The sequence below is a fragment of the Alexandromys fortis genome, unplaced genomic scaffold (assembly GCF_014885135.2).
Source record: "Alexandromys fortis isolate MF-2015 unplaced genomic scaffold, M_Fortis_MF-2015_v1.1 scaffold_94, whole genome shotgun sequence".
Lineage (NCBI taxonomy): Eukaryota > Metazoa > Chordata > Mammalia > Rodentia > Cricetidae > Alexandromys > Alexandromys fortis.
The window spans coordinates 3461881-3478804 of NW_026067979.1; the positions used below are offsets into that span (position 1 = coordinate 3461881).

Sequence of the window (16924 nt, forward strand, 5' to 3'; positions counted from 1 at the left end):
ATGAGACTGTTCGTCTAAGAGAGTTAACCAAGCCCTTCCTGAAGTCCAGGCTGTGCTGCGAGCGCTGAACCGATCCTGGCCAGACACGTTATCCGTAAACTGACTGGTGACGTGCAAGATCCACGGTCGTTTCTAGGTATCTCAGGGACTTTAACACAACGCACGCAAATAGTGAAATAACGGACGCCTTATATCCAGTAGCGTAGTGTCTGCAATGAGACTACATAAATCCTCATTCATATTTTAAATCATCTGTGGATTAGTGATCAATTAATGCAATTAAATGCTATATAAACTGTTCTGTTAGGGAAGCAGGTAGACGGTCAGCTCATCACAATTCCTTTCTTCTTCTTTTTAAGTATCCTATAGGGGACTCTGCGGTTAAGAGCACACATTGCTCTCACGAGTTCGTTTCTCAGCTCACAGCCATCCTTATCTCCGGTTCCAACGGATGCGATGACTTTTCTTTTACAAGGCACACACCTGGTGTACGTACATAGATGCCGGCAAAACTCATACACTACACATAAAAGTTTAAAAAACACATCTAAAAATCCTTTTCCCTCATATTGGTTGACTCAGAAACAGAATCTGCCGTGCGTTGAGCTAGGTGCAGAGTCGGGAAGGCAGGGAGCTTAACCACGCTGTCCAACCCATTCCAGGGAGACCCAGTTCCGCCTCCGGAGTCCCTGGAAGGCACCCCACCCAGTGCCTCCGAACCGGAAGTGTTCTCTTCCCTGACCAAACATGGTGGCCTCTGCGTCACTTGCCCACCTCCTGCAGCCAATGGATGCCCGACGTTCCGCTGACTCATATCCGCGACGACTGCCCTAGGCGGTATGATGCAACGCCTCAGTCAAGGAAGCCCTGTGTGCACGTTGAGGTGACCAGGCGGCGGTGGTGCGGTGTCGATGTCCTCGGAGGTGATCAGGGCGACTGCAGGGATGGTACTCGGTGAGTGAGGTTCGGCTTGAGGTCCGGTACAGAAATGTTCCGGCCGAATTTCCAGACCTCCCTTCCGTGCTTGGCGCAGCGTGGGCACGCTCCCAAATATTTGCGGGGTTCTGGTCCTTCACACCAGACCCTCAGACCTGGACCACCTGGGCACCAGACTCGGTGACCTAAGTCCGGTTCTACTCCAGCCCTGTGGGTCCCTCGGCCACCGCCTCTCTGGCCCAGCCCTACTGCCAAAGTCTCGTGATGCCGCCCAGACTGGGGCGCAGCAAGGCGCTGGGACCTAATGAAACCCCCAACTATGCAGTTCTTTTCTTGATCTTATGGAGGATTTAAGACTGTAATTATTTCTCGCAAACCTTATTTTTCTGCTGAGATTTGCAGCCGTAGAAATAAGACATTTAAGAGACCGAGGCAGTGTCCCAATTAGACCTAGCAGTTGTGAGGCCCCCTGCGGTTTAACCCCAGAGATTGGGTTTGTTTTGAAGAGCAGAGGGAACTGTCATTTTCACTTGCTCCCGATGCATTGTGTACCGGGATGCCTGATTTACATCTTGTTCCGTTTCATCCTCAGTACACACAGCCCTGTAAGGTGTATATTGTTTTCCTGATTTTAAAGATAAAGAAATAAGCACAGTAAGGTTAAATAAATTCTCCCCGGGTCACCCTGGCTTTTAATTTAAAGTACAGCATCTCATCAAGGTAGGATGGATTTCAAAACCCCAGCTTTATTGTTCGCTCAAGGAAAAGAGTCGTGCCAGCAGGTTAAAATAACGAAAAAGTTCGTTTAGAAAAATCAGTTTTGTAATTCATTGTACTAGGTGGGATAGTCTTAAAAGGGGAGATCTGAAAAATAACATGTTGATTTCTTTGGGCCTGTGGGCGTCTTTACAAACCAGATGCTTTTTCTGTTTCCCGAAGATAGAAAATGGATAGAGCTGCAGCAAGGTAACGTGGCTGACAGTTATTGATGAACGATGAGTAACTTTTCCTCTTTTTATAAACAGCAGAGCTGTATGTCTCTGACCGAGAAGGAAATGATGCAACAGGGGATGGAACCAAGGAGAAGCCATTTAAAACCGGCCTGAAGGTAACCTCACTAGGGTGGCTGCTCCGCCTTGAGGAAGGACCCTTGTGGCGAATGAGAATTTTATTCCGTTCTTTAAAAAGAAAATACTACCTTTGTTCATGGGGGCGGGGTATTTGTGTTCCTCTGCATATGGAATGAGAAGATACTATCCGCCATTTGTTCTGTCCTTCCTCCATGTGAATGTTAGGTATCAAACTCAAACCCAGTTCATCATGCCTAGTGGCAGTCACCTTTCCCCACTGGGTGATCTTTCCAGCCCAATAGTTCTGGTTTTTTTTGTTTTGTTTTAGTTTGGTTTGGTTTTTTTTTTTTTTTTTTTTTTTTTCTTGCCCGTGGTTTTTTTTTTTTTTTTTTTTTCTTCGAGACAGGGTTTCTCTGTAGCTTTTTGGTTCCTGTCCTGGAACTAGCTCTTCTAGACCAGGCTGGCCTCGAACTCACAGAGATCCGCCTGCCTCTGCCTCCCGAGTGCTGGGATTAAAGGCGTGCGCCACCACTGCCCATAGTTTTATTTCACACACTAGAGTTTGAAAAGAGTCTCCTAAAAGGGAAAGTAGAGGGTGTGTACACACATGTTCACATGTTAATTTAACAGTGTTAGATCAGAGCCCAAACTTTTTTGGGGGGGGGGCATTTAAAGCAGTTTCTTTCCCTTTTTTTCCACAAGGTGTTCATCTCTGCCCCTTTTCTCGTCAGAGTTGTCTGTTTTTCAGCTCTTGTAACAGTAAAAGTTACCTTTGAGTGAACTTACTGAGCTCGTACCTGGGGAATCTGAAGAGAGGTCTCTTGGTGTATTTATCATAGTACAGAGATCATCCTGACCTTGAGATGCAAAGACTTGACATAGCAGCACCCATCTGAGGACCACTTCTCACAGCAGACTCAGGAATCTGAAGGGTGAAGACAGAAATGCCACTTGAGTAGTGTACTGTTCTCTTCGGGCCTAGGAACATCGTTGAGGTTAGCTCGTTCTAAGTGGACTATTAACATACCACAGGAGTGCTCCAGCTCACAGCTAGTCCCTTCAGGTTAGGATGTGGTCCAAGGTGTCTCCACCATACTATTTATTCATTGACAGGCCCGTTGAACTGGAATGCTGGGCCCCCCTGGTTTCAGCTACCCTATAAGAGGGAAGACTAAATGCTCTGCTCCCTCTTTGGAAGAGCAAGCCCCTGACACTACTTTTTCTGTGCATCCATATCTGGCCAATCCTTGTTTTTCTAGATGCCTGACAATATCAGTCATCAAGTTCTCTTAACCTGGAAGTGTTTTCTCTAGGTCAGGCCAGGTTATGCCTTGATATGTCATACCAGGGTCTTGTTTTTGTTTTTGTTTTTTAACTTTTAAGAGTGAAGTCTTGGGCTGGAGAGATGGCTCAGTGGTTAAGAGCACCGCCTGCTCTTCCAAAGGTCCTGAGTTCAATTCCCAGCAACCACATGGTGGCTCACAACCATCTGTAATGAGATCTGTGCCCTCTTCTGGCCTGCAGGCAGAGTACTGAGAATACTGTATACATAATAAATAAATAAATCTTTAAAAAAAAAAAAAAGAGTGAAGTCTTGTTCAATTGAGACATATCCTGTGACTTTCCAAAACTGATTAACACTTGAGGTGACCAGCGGAAGAGGAGTGTTGCAGCTTGAGTTGTTCTGTTACAAGGAATGATAGGCGCTTTCCATCCCTGACAGAAAAAAATGAGTATCGATGTACAGTATCAGGAAAGAAGCGAAGTCCAACTGTCTGCAGATGCAGCTGTGTGTTGATGAGAGATAGAGTCTTCTAGAACACTGTAGGTAGCCACAGCAGTCCTTCATGCTGTGGTCTGATGGGGCCGTAGTTGGACATGCAGTTCATCACTGATGTGGTACAAGACTGTGATCCTATGACAATTTATGGTTAAGTCTCTTGGTGTTTGCAAAAGATTTACATCCCTGCTCTACAGCAGGCAACGAAGTGGACAAAAATCACACTAGAAGGTTAGGGTTCCTCTTGCCCTTGGTTTTGGAAAAGGAAAAACTAGTCAAGACTGGTAGAAATGGGAGATAAACTTGCAGGCTAGCTTCTCGGGTCTTGGAGATTGGAGGATTTAGAATATGAGGGAGGAAGATGAAGTAGTCATTGTGTGTGCTGCCTGTCTTCTGAGAATGGGTGGAGATTTTCCAGGAATTAGGCATTCCTCCTCTTGTTCCTTTTATGTTTGTGGGGAGTCTCTCTCTCTCTCTCTCTGTCTCTGTGTGTGTGTGTGTGTGTGTGTGTTTGTCATTTAGTATGCGGGGGCGGGGGTCTTAGCTAATCTTAAATAAATGTTGCTAATGTTTCCTTACAGGCCTAGCTGTTTATGTCCCCACGTGACTGTCCTTTGTAATTTTATGGCCTCTAGCTGAAGAATGAAACCAGACAGTTGAGGACATGGCTCAGAGCAGCTGAAGCAGGACAGCTCAGCAGCCCTAATGGGGGCTCAAATAGGCAAAGAATAGATGTGTGGTAGGATCTCAGAGGTTTATAAACTTCAGCTCTTACCTCCAGAAAGAATAAGACATTTCTTTTCCTGTGTGAGAATTTTCAGACAGTGATTGAGGTTACTACAATACTCATCTTTGCCTTGAGCCTGTAACTCCAGCACTTGGAAGGTAAAGAAAGGTAGGAGGATCAGGAGTTCAAGATCATCCTCAGCTACACAGCAAGGTCAAGACTGGTCTGAACTAGAGACCCCATTTAAATAATTATTTTTTTGGGCGCCAGTGAGTTGGCTCAGTAGGCAAAGGTGATTCTTGACAACCTGAATTCAGTCCCTGGGATCCAAGTATTGGAAAGAGAGCTGATTCTCCTAATTGTCCTTAGGTGTCCCCCCCATGATCAATAAAAGCATAACAAGCATTTTTGTTAATTAACTTAAAACACACAAATGATAAACTATTAAATGATTTATAATACACTAACGTCTGATATGTCAATATTGCTCAAAAAAGAATAGTCTCAAGAATTTTTCAAATTAAATATAACTTAGCTGTTATTTTGTTGAGAGAGTTTCAGACCTGCCTGTCTTAGGTCCAGATTTCACAAATCGCTAACCTCTCAGGTGTTGCTAGTAAAGGGGTTTTGCTCTCCGCTGCTGCTTTTGTTGGCATAGCTGTGCCTGTCCCTGTGTCTGTCTGACTCTGCTCTGCGTGGAGGTCATTTGCTGTGTGGGCGAATGTGTTAAGAGTTTTCTGTAGTGTGACCTGCCGCTCTTAGGAGCCAACTCCTTCTGAAGGAGGCTCAGCCAGTCTTCCTATTGACATTAAGTTTTGTCTCTTGGGTCCTGATAGTTTCGTCTAAGCTCTTCGTCATGTTCAAATTCATAATCCAGGTGCGGTTTTGGTTACTAAGCATTGTATAATATTAAAGAAATCTTTTCTCTCCCTCCCTCCCCAAGGCTTTGATGACAGTCGGGAAGGAGCCGTTTCCCACCATTTATGTGGATTCACAAAAGGAAAATGAGGTAGGGGACGCTAATCGCTGATCATGTTTTGTGAATGACAAATTGTTCTGAGCACAGAGAGGGGTCGAAAATAATGCATATCTGTGTGCTCTCTCTCTAGAGGTGGGATGTCATTTCTAAGTCACAGATGAAGAACATTAAAAAGATGTGGCACAGAGAACAGATGAAGAATGACTCTCGGGAGAAGAAAGAGGTGACTAGTGAACTTGCTGCTGTGCACACTCTTATAGTACAACACCCAAAACTGCACTGACCACTTGCATTGTGTTTACTATCAGGCAGAAGATAACTTACGAAGAGAAAAGAACCTGGAGGAAGCAAAGAAAATTATCATTAAAAATGACCCAAGCCTGCCAGAGCCAGCCTGTGTAAGTGTCTGTCGTTTCTGGCACTGTGGGCATGGCTGTTTCTGGGTTTCTGGGTCTGCGGGACATACACATCTTTTGTTCTTAGGTTTTGTTTTTTCTTGTTTTTAAGTGCTGAGGTTGGCTTTTAGAGGTTCATTTTGTTGCTAAGACTAGAAATTGTGTGATAAGCAGATTCTGCTCTGGCTGATGGGTCTCAGGTGTGGAGTACTAGCTGGCTGTGCTGGGTGATTTGAGGCAAATGATTTTGACCTCTGTAGTATCAGTTTCCTCACCCAAAAGTAAAAAGGTCGAAATCTCTGTGGTTTTCATAAGTTTTACAAATACATAAGAAGCATTTATGATTATTTGAGGGGAAGTCTGCTCCTGTGTTTTTTCTGGGACCCAAACAGATTGCTGACTCAGGAGTGAGTGTGGCTTGGGTTCCATTGATACTTTTGCTGGCCTAGTGTCTGTCACCTCCTAGTCCCTCCCGTCACCACCTAGTTCCTCTTCACATTTCCTCTCTTGTCGTAGTTTCCTGGTGTGTTGGTGTGCAGAGGGACTGGACAGGCTGGGATTGCTACTGTGGGGGACAAACTAAATTCACTCCTTACCTGTTTTTCTTTAATAGGATCCCAGCCGGTTGTGGGTATCTCTCATTACCAACTTTACACTGATGGAAAAGAATTTTTTTTTTAAATTAATTGTTATGTTGGGTAGTATTTTTTGGTTGGTTGGTTAGTTTGAGTATTTTGTTGTTGTTTTGTTGGGTTTCTTTCTATAAAAGATCTTGTTAGTATCCCACATAGAGATCTTCCTGGCTTGCCTTACAAGTGCTGAGATTAAATGTGTCTACCATCGCACTCAGCAGTGATAGTTTTTAACACTTTACTACAATCTATGGGTCTTTGTAATATTAGTGAAAATCTTGGTATGTGATAAATGGCATAATTGAGATAGTTTTTATTTAAATTCGACAGGTAAAGATTTGTGCATTAGAAGGATATAGAGGCCAAAGAGTGAAGGTGTTTGGCTGGGTCCACAGGTTGCGTAGGCAAGGTGAGTGGGGTGGTTTTTCTTTCCCTCTTTTCAATCTTAAATAAACCTGGTCTTAGATGAAAAACTGATATGGGATGTCATTTTGTATATGTATTGCTTTTATTGCTTGGTGAATAAAACTGTTTGGGCCAATGGCTTAGCAGAGCAAAGCCATGTGGGAAATCTGAACAGAGATATATAGAGAAAGTAGGCAGAGTCAGAGATATGCCATGTAGCTACCAAAAGAGAAAGATGCCCCCCAGAACCTTTCTGGTAAGCCACAACCTTGTGGCGATACACAGAAATGGGTTAATTTAAGATGTAAGAGTTATAAGAAGCCTGAGCCAATTGGCCAAATAGTGTTGTAATTAATATAGTTTCTGTGTGATTGTTTGGGTCTGGATGGCTGGGAAATGAACAAGCAGACTACATTTACAAAGACCCGCATAAAAACACTTTTCCGAGTTTGTTTAGGTTTTTGGTATGTATACTGTCTTTTTAAGTGATGTAATAATTTATAACCTAAATTTGTTCATATGTAATTGACTATGAAAGTTTGAAGATTATTTAGATATTACTTGAACTCTTAGTAATCACATGATCAAGAGGTGTATAACAAGTACATCATCCTCAAATTGAATTTTAACTATTTATTGAGAAACAGGGCTGTGTGTTATAAGGAAAGACAGATCCTGATCTGGAATGAGACCTTCTTTAGTTAGTATTTTTGTCGGTTCCTGTTCTCCCCTCTCCCCATGTATGCTGTGTATGAATACATGTTTGAATGTGTGTGGCATGCTTATGTGTGGACATACACCTGTGGAGGACTGAGATTGATGTCAGATTATCCAGGATCTCTCTCCCACCAGCATCCTAGTTTTGATTTTTATGATTACCTTCAGCCTGACCTTTTCTCTCTTTTTATTATTTATTATCTTGCTATAAGTGATTATCAAATCTTTCATAAAAATAAATGAGTGTTTAATTTCACATCCTTATATCCCTCCTCCTGAGTGCTCAGCACTTTTCTTTACATTATAGGGGATTCAGAAGTAGATAAGACAATGCCTCAGGTCCTTAACTGACTTACCGTCCCATGATCATGCAGACTGTGTGGATCATGTGGTTAGAACATAAAGTACACAGAGATGAGGCTTGGGGGCAGAGAGCATGGAGAGGTCTGAACTCCCATGACTGCCCCTGGGACTGTTTTATGTAGGAGGATTGTGAAGTACCCTGGCTGAAGTTTTGTTTCTTGTTCCTAGGAAAGAATTTGATGTTTCTGGTGTTGCGAGATGGTACGGGCTACCTGCAGTGTGTCTTGTCAGATGACTTGGTAAGTATTTTATCTTACATATGCCTGAAAGATTGAATTTAATACAGTCCATTTTATAAGTTTTGAGAATTTTAGGATCTCTACACATACTTCAGATTTTTACTGTGTTAACTGGATACCTATGTCAAAACCGTTGTGTATCATAAATGTAAAAAGTTTTGATGTAAAAAGCTAGAGAGAAGCTTTTGTTATGGAAATTTTCTTGAACTATAAAGACAGAGCAGTACTGAAAGTCTTATGACCTGGCCTGAGTAACCACAGGGTCTTGGTGTCTTTCCCTGGATGTCACATTGCTAACAGTGTCTCCTTGTTGTTCATTATCTCTCTTTCTGCTCCCAGTTATTTGTGGGAGGAAAATCCGGAAATTACTCTGGAGTGTCTCACAGATGAGTTTGGTTAATTCTTGACTCTCTCACTTTAGTGTGCTTCTGCTTACCCTGTGTTTTATAAATGGACTTTGGTCTGATAGTGTTGATTTTTTTTTTTTTCTCCTTTACATGAGTGCTTCCTGTGCAAAGCTGTTCTGGTTATGTCAGGAGGCACATGATGTTGACATGTCTTTGTGACCAGTGGCTTTCAGTGTAGAAGCCTTATCCCTCTACTGTCGAACTGCCCATTCTTTTTCTCCTAATGACTTTAGCATGTGCTGGCCATCACAGTGTAGAGAGGCTCTGTCTTAAGTCAAAAATGAACTGAATGGCTATGTAATGGGCTAGGGTCTTTTATGCTTATGTGTTCATCTAAAGGGAACGTAAATATGTTTTTATATAGCCATATGTTGCTCAACCATAGCACCCCAGTCCAAGAAATACTTCAGTAAGCTATCTCATTGAGCAAATATCAGGGTGTACTTCGCTATCATATCAATAGGTAATATCAGCTACCCAATAGGTGACACGTAGCACTCCGTTGCTAATAGAAACATGTGGTGCATGGGTACATTGCCTCCTCCAAAAATAGCGCTTGTCCACTCTCATTCTCTCATTAATCAGTGGTGAACCCAGGGTGGTAGCACAGCCTGTAATCCCAGCACTTGCAAGAAGAGGCAGGAACATGAGCAGTGCAAGGCTAGCTGGGGCCATATGAGACCCTGTCTCAAAAAGAAGCCAAAAGCAAAATTAGTGGTAGTATTAATCCTGACTTTACAAATATTTGACTAACAACTTGTTTATAAACAATTCCTTTGACTTTATTAGAATATTTTAAAGTCGGCATAAGTAGCCTAATAATGAACTTTGACCTTTTTGCAGTGCCAGTGTTACAATGGAGTCGTCTTGTCCACTGAGAGCAGTGTGGCGGTATACGGAACACTAAACCTGACTCCAAAGGGCAAGCAGGTGAGCAGGGTGAACGCGTGGAATAAAGTGGTCGGTATTTAATGGTTTGTTCTCCAATGTCTTTATTGGTACATTTGGCATATAAATACACAAGTGTAAAGTAATGTAAATTCAGTGTACTGTGTTTGTTTCCCGTAAAATATGTCCGCTAACAGTTTTTGTTGTAGTCTGATTTTCGTAGCTATAACAGAGTCTCATGGACTGGGAAATTTATGAAAACAAGAGAATTTTCTTGTAGTTCTGGAAGTTGGTTAGTCCACAGTGGAGGGGCATCAAGACTAAAGAATGCATTCAGTACATTGGGGTGGGGCTGAGCTGGCTTGTGTGACAAATCTAGTCTCATGATCACTGACGCTAACTCACCTGAGTGACCAAACTCATTCATGCAGGTAGGGGCCTCCTGACCCGAACACCTTCCTCTGCTGCCGAGGGGGCAGGTAATGTCACTGTGACTTTGAGAGAATGCAGAGCTCACGGTCAAATCAGAATAGCGTGGGCTCACACATTATTTTTAATCCCAGCACTTGAAGGCAGAGGCAGATAGATTTCTGTGAATCAACGTGGTCTACACAGTGAGTTCCAGGACAGTCAGAGCTACATAATGAGAACTTGCTTCCAAACAAAACAAAACAAAACACCTTAGCTTTTCAACTTAACTCCTTACTGATCCTCTTGGTTAGTTGGGCAGCCACTTTGCTGTGGTATAGTAGTAACTTTAGTGAGGTGAAAGTAAAATCTAGACCACTGAGAGTTTCAGAAAACACTAGTCTAAACTGGAATGTTTTGAACAGGAATTGGTAGTTTAAAAAAAAAATAAGAGGAGAAAGAGAGAAGAAAAATGTGCATAGGATATATTTGTGCCCTAGCCTAGGTAACCTGTCAATCGGTAATCACAATTCAAATAACTACTGTGGTTGTGATTGTTGCCCAGGTAGAGAAACTACAGATGTAGCATATTAACCACAAGAGGGAGCAAACACTCCTAGCCCAGAGTCTGTGTAAAAGCCTGCCCTGTAATAAAAGTGATTGTCTGAGTGGATTCACCCGGCCCTCCTTGAAGTGGCATGGTAGAGATGGAGTGGTTGTCATGGTGTTACTTGCTATCCAGTGTTTGGCAACAAGATGACTCCACGTTCCACGAATGTGAGGCTTTTAAAAAGAATTACTTTTTGTAGAGTCAGTAGGGGAGATTTTGACTATCTCCAAATAGATAAACTGCTTTTAGTAAAACTTTCCATTTTCCAAAATTTAAGATTTTATTTCTTTTATTACTTCAATTATGTGTGGGTGTGGGTGTGTGCTCTGTGCACATGAGTGTAGATCCCCTCAGGAAGCAGAGATGTCAGACCCTCTGGAGCTGGATTTAAAAGTGGTTTGAGCCACTTCGTAGGTGTTAGGAACTGGACTCAGGTCCTCTGGAAGCTTAGTATGCACTCCTAACCGCTGAACCAGCTCTTAGCTCCGTATTTAAGCTTTGAAATATGGATAAGTATGTTAACTAAATCTTTAGGCAAATGCTAGAAAAATAAACCATGATGCTAATAGCCGTAATTACTCCAGGCCATGGAATTAGAGTTGGTTTAATTCTTAGTACATGCCTTCTTATTTATAAAAGTGTGTGTGTGTTTACATGGAAAGAAGTATTAAATATAAAATTGTAATACTGAGTTGCTGGGTGTGTAAATCTAGAGGCTAAAACTACTAATGATGCTCTTAAAATAACATCTGGAAATTTGGGCCCAGGATCTTCAGGACTGTCAGCTTCGTGTCTGTCTCACTCCCTCTGCTTTTCCCTTCTGCTTGTTAAACTGTAGGCTCCGGGAGGCCACGAGCTGAGCTGTGACTTCTGGGAACTGGTGGGGCTGGCCCCAGCTGGAGGGGCTGATAACCTGATCAACGAGGAGTCTGATGTCGATGTCCAGCTCAACAACCGGCACATGATGATCCGCGGAGAGAACATGTCCAAAATCTTGAAGGCACGGTCCATGATCACCAGGTGCTTTAGGGATCACTTCTTCGACAGGGGCTACTGTGAAGTAAGTGCCTGTTGCAGGTCACCTTCTACGAGTGACGCCCGTGCCATTGGAAGACTGCTGGCAGTAGCAGACCTGTGTGCTCCTTCTCACCCTAACAGGTTACCACCCCGACGCTGGTGCAGACGCAGGTGGAAGGCGGGGCCACACTCTTCAAGCTTGACTATTTTGGGGAGGAAGCGTTTTTGACCCAGTCCTCGCAGCTGTACCTGGAGACCTGCCTTCCGGCCCTGGGGGATGTTTTCTGTATAGCCCAGTCCTACAGGGCCGAACAGTCCAGAACACGAAGGCACCTGGCCGAGTACGAAATTGTCCTACCCAAGCTGCCCCTCGGGCTGGAATTAAAGTTCAGCTAGTCGAGTGAATGCTTAGCATACATAAGGGTCTGGGTTCTGTCCACAGCACCACATAAAAGTAGCGGGCATGGTGGTACATGCCAGTTGGGAGGTGGAGGAAGATCAGAAGTTGAAGACCAGCCTGGGCTATAAGACGCTGGCTGAGAAGCAAGGAAAGGCAGTTGGCTTCTTAGGTACCAGTCAGTGAGGGTTGCGAGAGCAGGGCCTTGGTTCCTTTCTGGACACTTCCTGCAGGTCCAGATCTTTGCTTGAGACAACCTTTGTCTAAAAAAAGAGCAGTTCTCAGCTGTGTGTGTTGTTCAGATTCACGCACGTGGAAGCCGAGTGCCCCTTCCTGACCTTTGAGGACCTCCTGAACCGTTTGGAGGACCTGGTGTGCGATGTGGTGGACAGAGTCTTGAAGTCACCAGTGGCGAGCATAGTGTACGACCTCAACCCGGTAGGTGTGGTGTTTTCTCAAAACGAAGGGCTCCAGTCTTGTAGAAGACACAATCGCTCTCAATTTTTGTAGATTTTGTGAGCTGAAATTAAGTAGGTAATGTTTTGAAGACTTAAACTTAATATTGGTAATTGCCAATAACTATATTTTAGCTTATAGAAGAGGTGGTTCATAAGTATTTCTTCATCTGAAATGCTCTTTCATATTAATGATCTGTAGAATTGTTTTCTTTTTTAAGAATTTGTTATTACCTTATGTGTTAATGGTGTGTGTGGGCCCACTTGTACAATGAAGGCACATAGAAGGCAGAGAACAGCTTTGTGGAGTGGGGTTCCACGGATCAGACCCTGGCTGTCAGGCTTGCCTGGCCAAGGCTTCACCTATCTGATGTGGGGTGTCCTTCTGTATATGTGTTGCTTTTATTGGTTGATGAATAAAGATGTTTCGGTCAATGGCTTAGCAGACTGAAGCCAGGCAGGAAATCCGAACAGAGATACGTAGAGAGAGAGTAGGCGGAGTCAAACAGATGCCAGCCAGCTGCTGAGGAAATAAGACATGTAGAAAATGAGGAAATGCCACAAAATACATAGACTAATAGAAGTGGGTTAATTTAAGATGTAAGAGCTAGCTAAAAATATGCCTGAGCCATTTTGCCTGCTTGCATGTCTGTGCACCACATGCATGCAGTGTATCTGGAAGCCAGAAGAAGGTGTTGAATCTCCTGGAACTAGAGTTGTAGGTGGTTGTGAGCTACCATGATGGGAATCAAACCTGGGTCCTCTGGAAGCGCAGCCCGTAACTTAACCACTGAGTCATCTCTCCAGCCCCATTTTTGTTTCTTAATAGATATTTTAGTCTGAATGCTTTCCTTTTATACAGTTTTTTTCTTCTTCTTTTTACTCTAGAATTTTAAACCTCCTAAACGGCCTTTCAGACGAATGAACTATTCAGATGCTATTGAGTGATTGAGGGAACACGATGTAAAGAAGGAGGACGGGACGCTCTATGAGTTTGGAGACGTATGTATCCCTTTCTCCTTGCTTCAGAGGGGAGTGTGTGCTTAAGGTTGCTGATGGTGGCTGCTTGATGCTGGAAGCCTCGACCTGTCCTCAAGTCAATAGTACTAGCAGAAACTACGTCTTGAGTTATCTGATAGAGTGGACTTTAGAACAGCGTCCTTTTGGGCAATTCTAAAGCATTGGAGTTCCTTCTTTCACACAGTGCCCTTCTCCTCTTCCTGCTCTCATGAGTATTCCTCGGCCAGTGCATTCCCGAGCCTACCAGCATGCATTTGGGGGTGTCAGTTATAACTGGTCCAGACCTATGTATTTGATTATTTTTAGTACACTGTGGCTGCGTGCACGTGTGTGTGTTTACAGGTGAAATGTCAGTAGCTGCTACTCAGCAGTTTTTCTTTGGGTTAAGAAGGAATTTCTGTTGAGAACAAATGACACAGCAGCTCACCACACTGCACTTGCTGCCTTGTAAATTCAGTTTATGATGCATAGCATAATTCTGCACTGAAGTCTGTTTTGTTTTTTTTGAGACAGGGTTTCTCCGTAGCTTTGGAGCCTGTCCTGTAACTAGCTCTTGTAGACAGACTGGCCTCGAACTCAGAGATCTGCCTGCCCCTGTCTCCCAAGTGCTGGGATTAAAGGCGTGAGCCACCACCACCCAGCCTGCTTCAGTTTTTAAAACAAATCAATGACTCTTGTCCAGCTCTCAGTTTTTACTGGGACAGGAGTTTTGAGTTCCGGTTTGAATATGATTTCTTAAAGGATGTTTTGAGAAAGACACTAATTTAGCTTGGTTTTCATCATCTAATATTTCTTGGTTATTGTTGGAGGTGTGTTGGTTATTTTATGACTGTTTCTGCCAGTAAGTAATGTTTGTAACAGGAAGGGAGTGCAGGTCACAGTTTAAAGATGAGTGTCTTCAGTACTCTGCAGAACAGTGATGTCCTGGAGCATACACTGACTGTCTTCTGCTCTGGAGACCAAGCGGGCCATATTCTTTTAAGAGCTTGGGTCTGGCCACTGAACAAGATACTGAGCAGTACCTTGTCACAGCTTAGAGATGTCTGGGCAGTGGTGCTGTTCCCTAGCAGCCTCAGCACACTGCATGGGCTGTGTTAAAAGAAGCAGATCTTCCTACAGTTCACTTGATGCCACGAGTAGGTTTTCCTCTTTCGAAGGACTTGTTCCTGTGTGCATGTCTGTGGGCTTTAGATCTGTATGTGTCCTCTGCTGTGTTACAGAAACATAGCCGGGGACAACAGATGCTGTAAGAGCTGCTCTCGGTTCACAGTTTTAAAGTTAATGAAATCTGGTTTCACCTCAGGATATTCCTGAAGCTCCTGAGAGACTGATGACAGACACCATTAATGAACCGATCCTGCTGTGTCGATTTCCAGTGGAGATCAAGTCCTTCTATATGCAGCGATGTCCTGAGGATCCTCGGCTCACTGAATCTGTCAGTTTGTGGTTCTCTATTAGAAACTTTGCTGTTTTAAGGGACTGGGAACTGTCATTTTGGATAAGATATAGCTCGTGACAAGTGTTTCATAAATCTATATTAACAGTAATTAAAGTTAAAAAAAAAAAAAAAAAAACTTCTTCCCTGATTGGGTTGACGTGTTCTGATAAAGAATTTGAATAATACTTGAATTTTGCATAGTCACGGGGCTTCTTTTCAAGTTAGGAGCTTAATTGTAATTTTCCTTAAAGCCTTGAAATCTTGTCTGATAGACTAGCGTAATTGTGATAGTTTTTTGTTTGTCTATTGACTTATCATTTAAAGGTTGATGTGTTGATGCCCAATGTTGGTGAGATTGTGGGCGGCTCGATGCGCTCTTGGGATAGTGAAGAAATTCTGGAAGGCTACAAAAGGGAAGGAATTGACCCTGCTCCTTATTACTGGTATACAGATCAGGTAAAAACAATTGTTTAAACTTCTTTGGCTTTTTTTTTTAATACATTTTTCATACATTGAAATGCCTTGTGTTGTATGGCATTGAGGCCAGAATCCCAGGTCATCCATGAGTATTTAGATGATCTGTGTTTGCTTTGTGTAGCATTTGGATATTGCCATTTTTGTCTTCAGCCAAGTTATAGGTCAGTGCCATTTGGCAAATTCTTTATCTGCTGCAGGTTTTTTTGTGTTTTAATGTGTATGGGTATTTTCCCTCCATGCATGTTTCACATGCTGTGCCCCCAGAGGCAGAAGAGGGCTTGAGAGCTCCTGCAGCTGCCAGTACAGAGAGTACTAAGCTACCTTGTGGGTGCTGGAATCTGAACCCAGACCCTCTGGAAAAACAGCCAGTGCACTAAGCTGCTGAGCTAACTTACCTTGCTAGCCCCTGCTGCAGTTTTTAAATCTATTATTAGATCCTGCCAACATCTAATACTGTTCCTTACTCTCCTGATAAGTCATGGGAATAAGGTAGAAAGGTTGAAATTCTCTCTTCCTTTCAGGGTGGCTCTCCATCCATGATGTGGTTTTTATTATGTCTCTGTAGTTTATGAAGGCATATGGGTTTGGCTGCATTATGACTACAATGAGTTAACGCTACGTTACATTGTGGAAGTTAGCTCATGGTAGTAATTTCAACATGTTTAGTTATAGTTTTAAAGTAAGCATACATTTTTTCTCTTCTCATTTATTTAACAGAGAAAATATGGTACATGTCCTCATGGCGGCTATGGCCTGGGCCTGGAAAGATTCCTAAGTTGGATTCTGAACAGATATCACATCCGAGATGTGTGCTTGTACCCTCGATTCGTCCAACGCTGCAGACCATAACCAAGTGGCCCTGAAGCATGAAGGAAGAGAAATGTTCATGAAAAGATAAGACTGCTTCTGCAAAAGAACAAAAATCCGAAACATCCCTTCATTTCCTATTGGGCTAGTAGCTTTTTCTGTCTTTATGTGTTTTCTTCCCATGACCATAAAAGAAGTAGAGATGTGGCTTGAATACAAAGTGACATTGGTGTCCCTTTAATAAAAGTGCTCATTACAGAGTTTCCAGAGAGTACGTGGCATATCACTCTTTAGTTGGAAGACATTTTATCATACTGTAGGTTACAATCACCGTATTAAATAAACCATATATGATTGTATAGTTTTAAATATAGTCTGATATTCCATCAACTATATTTTTGTCCTTTTAAATGTCACAGGAATTATTTAATGTATTATATACATGTTATAGCAAACATCTAAAAGAGAAATTGGCCATAGGATATAAAAAAATCTAGTATTAATTATTGTGCAGCAGTAGATACTGGAATCGAATACCATAGTCTTACATTCGCTATTAATCTTTTCTAAATTCACACAGTGCTTCTGATTCTGAGGGGCATGAATTGGTAGGAAAAAATTTATAAAGGGATTGAGTTAAAATTTACAATGAACCTGATTTGGATGATGGGTTGTTTAAATGATCCCAAGTAACTCCTCAGCTTTCAATTTGAGAGCAGGGTAAGGCTCGGCTTCCCTGTTCTGTTGTAATTCCGAG

General features: G+C 42.8%; 1 protein-coding gene across 1 annotated transcript; it reads left to right on the forward strand.

Moving 5' to 3' along the window:
- The first annotated feature begins 812 nt into the window (after positions 1-812).
- Nars1 (asparaginyl-tRNA synthetase 1) lies at positions 813-16430 on the forward strand. The gene is given in 15 exon segments (XM_050157969.1): positions 813-954; positions 1965-2044; positions 5457-5522; positions 5623-5715; positions 5801-5890; positions 6850-6928; positions 8173-8243; positions 9494-9580; positions 11395-11616; positions 11715-11914; positions 12273-12408; positions 13314-13427; positions 14749-14880; positions 15208-15339; positions 16078-16430. Coding segments are annotated over 15 exon segments (1677 nt in total). The 5' UTR covers positions 813-911; the 3' UTR covers positions 16210-16430.
- The last annotated feature ends 494 nt before the right edge of the window (positions 16431-16924 follow it).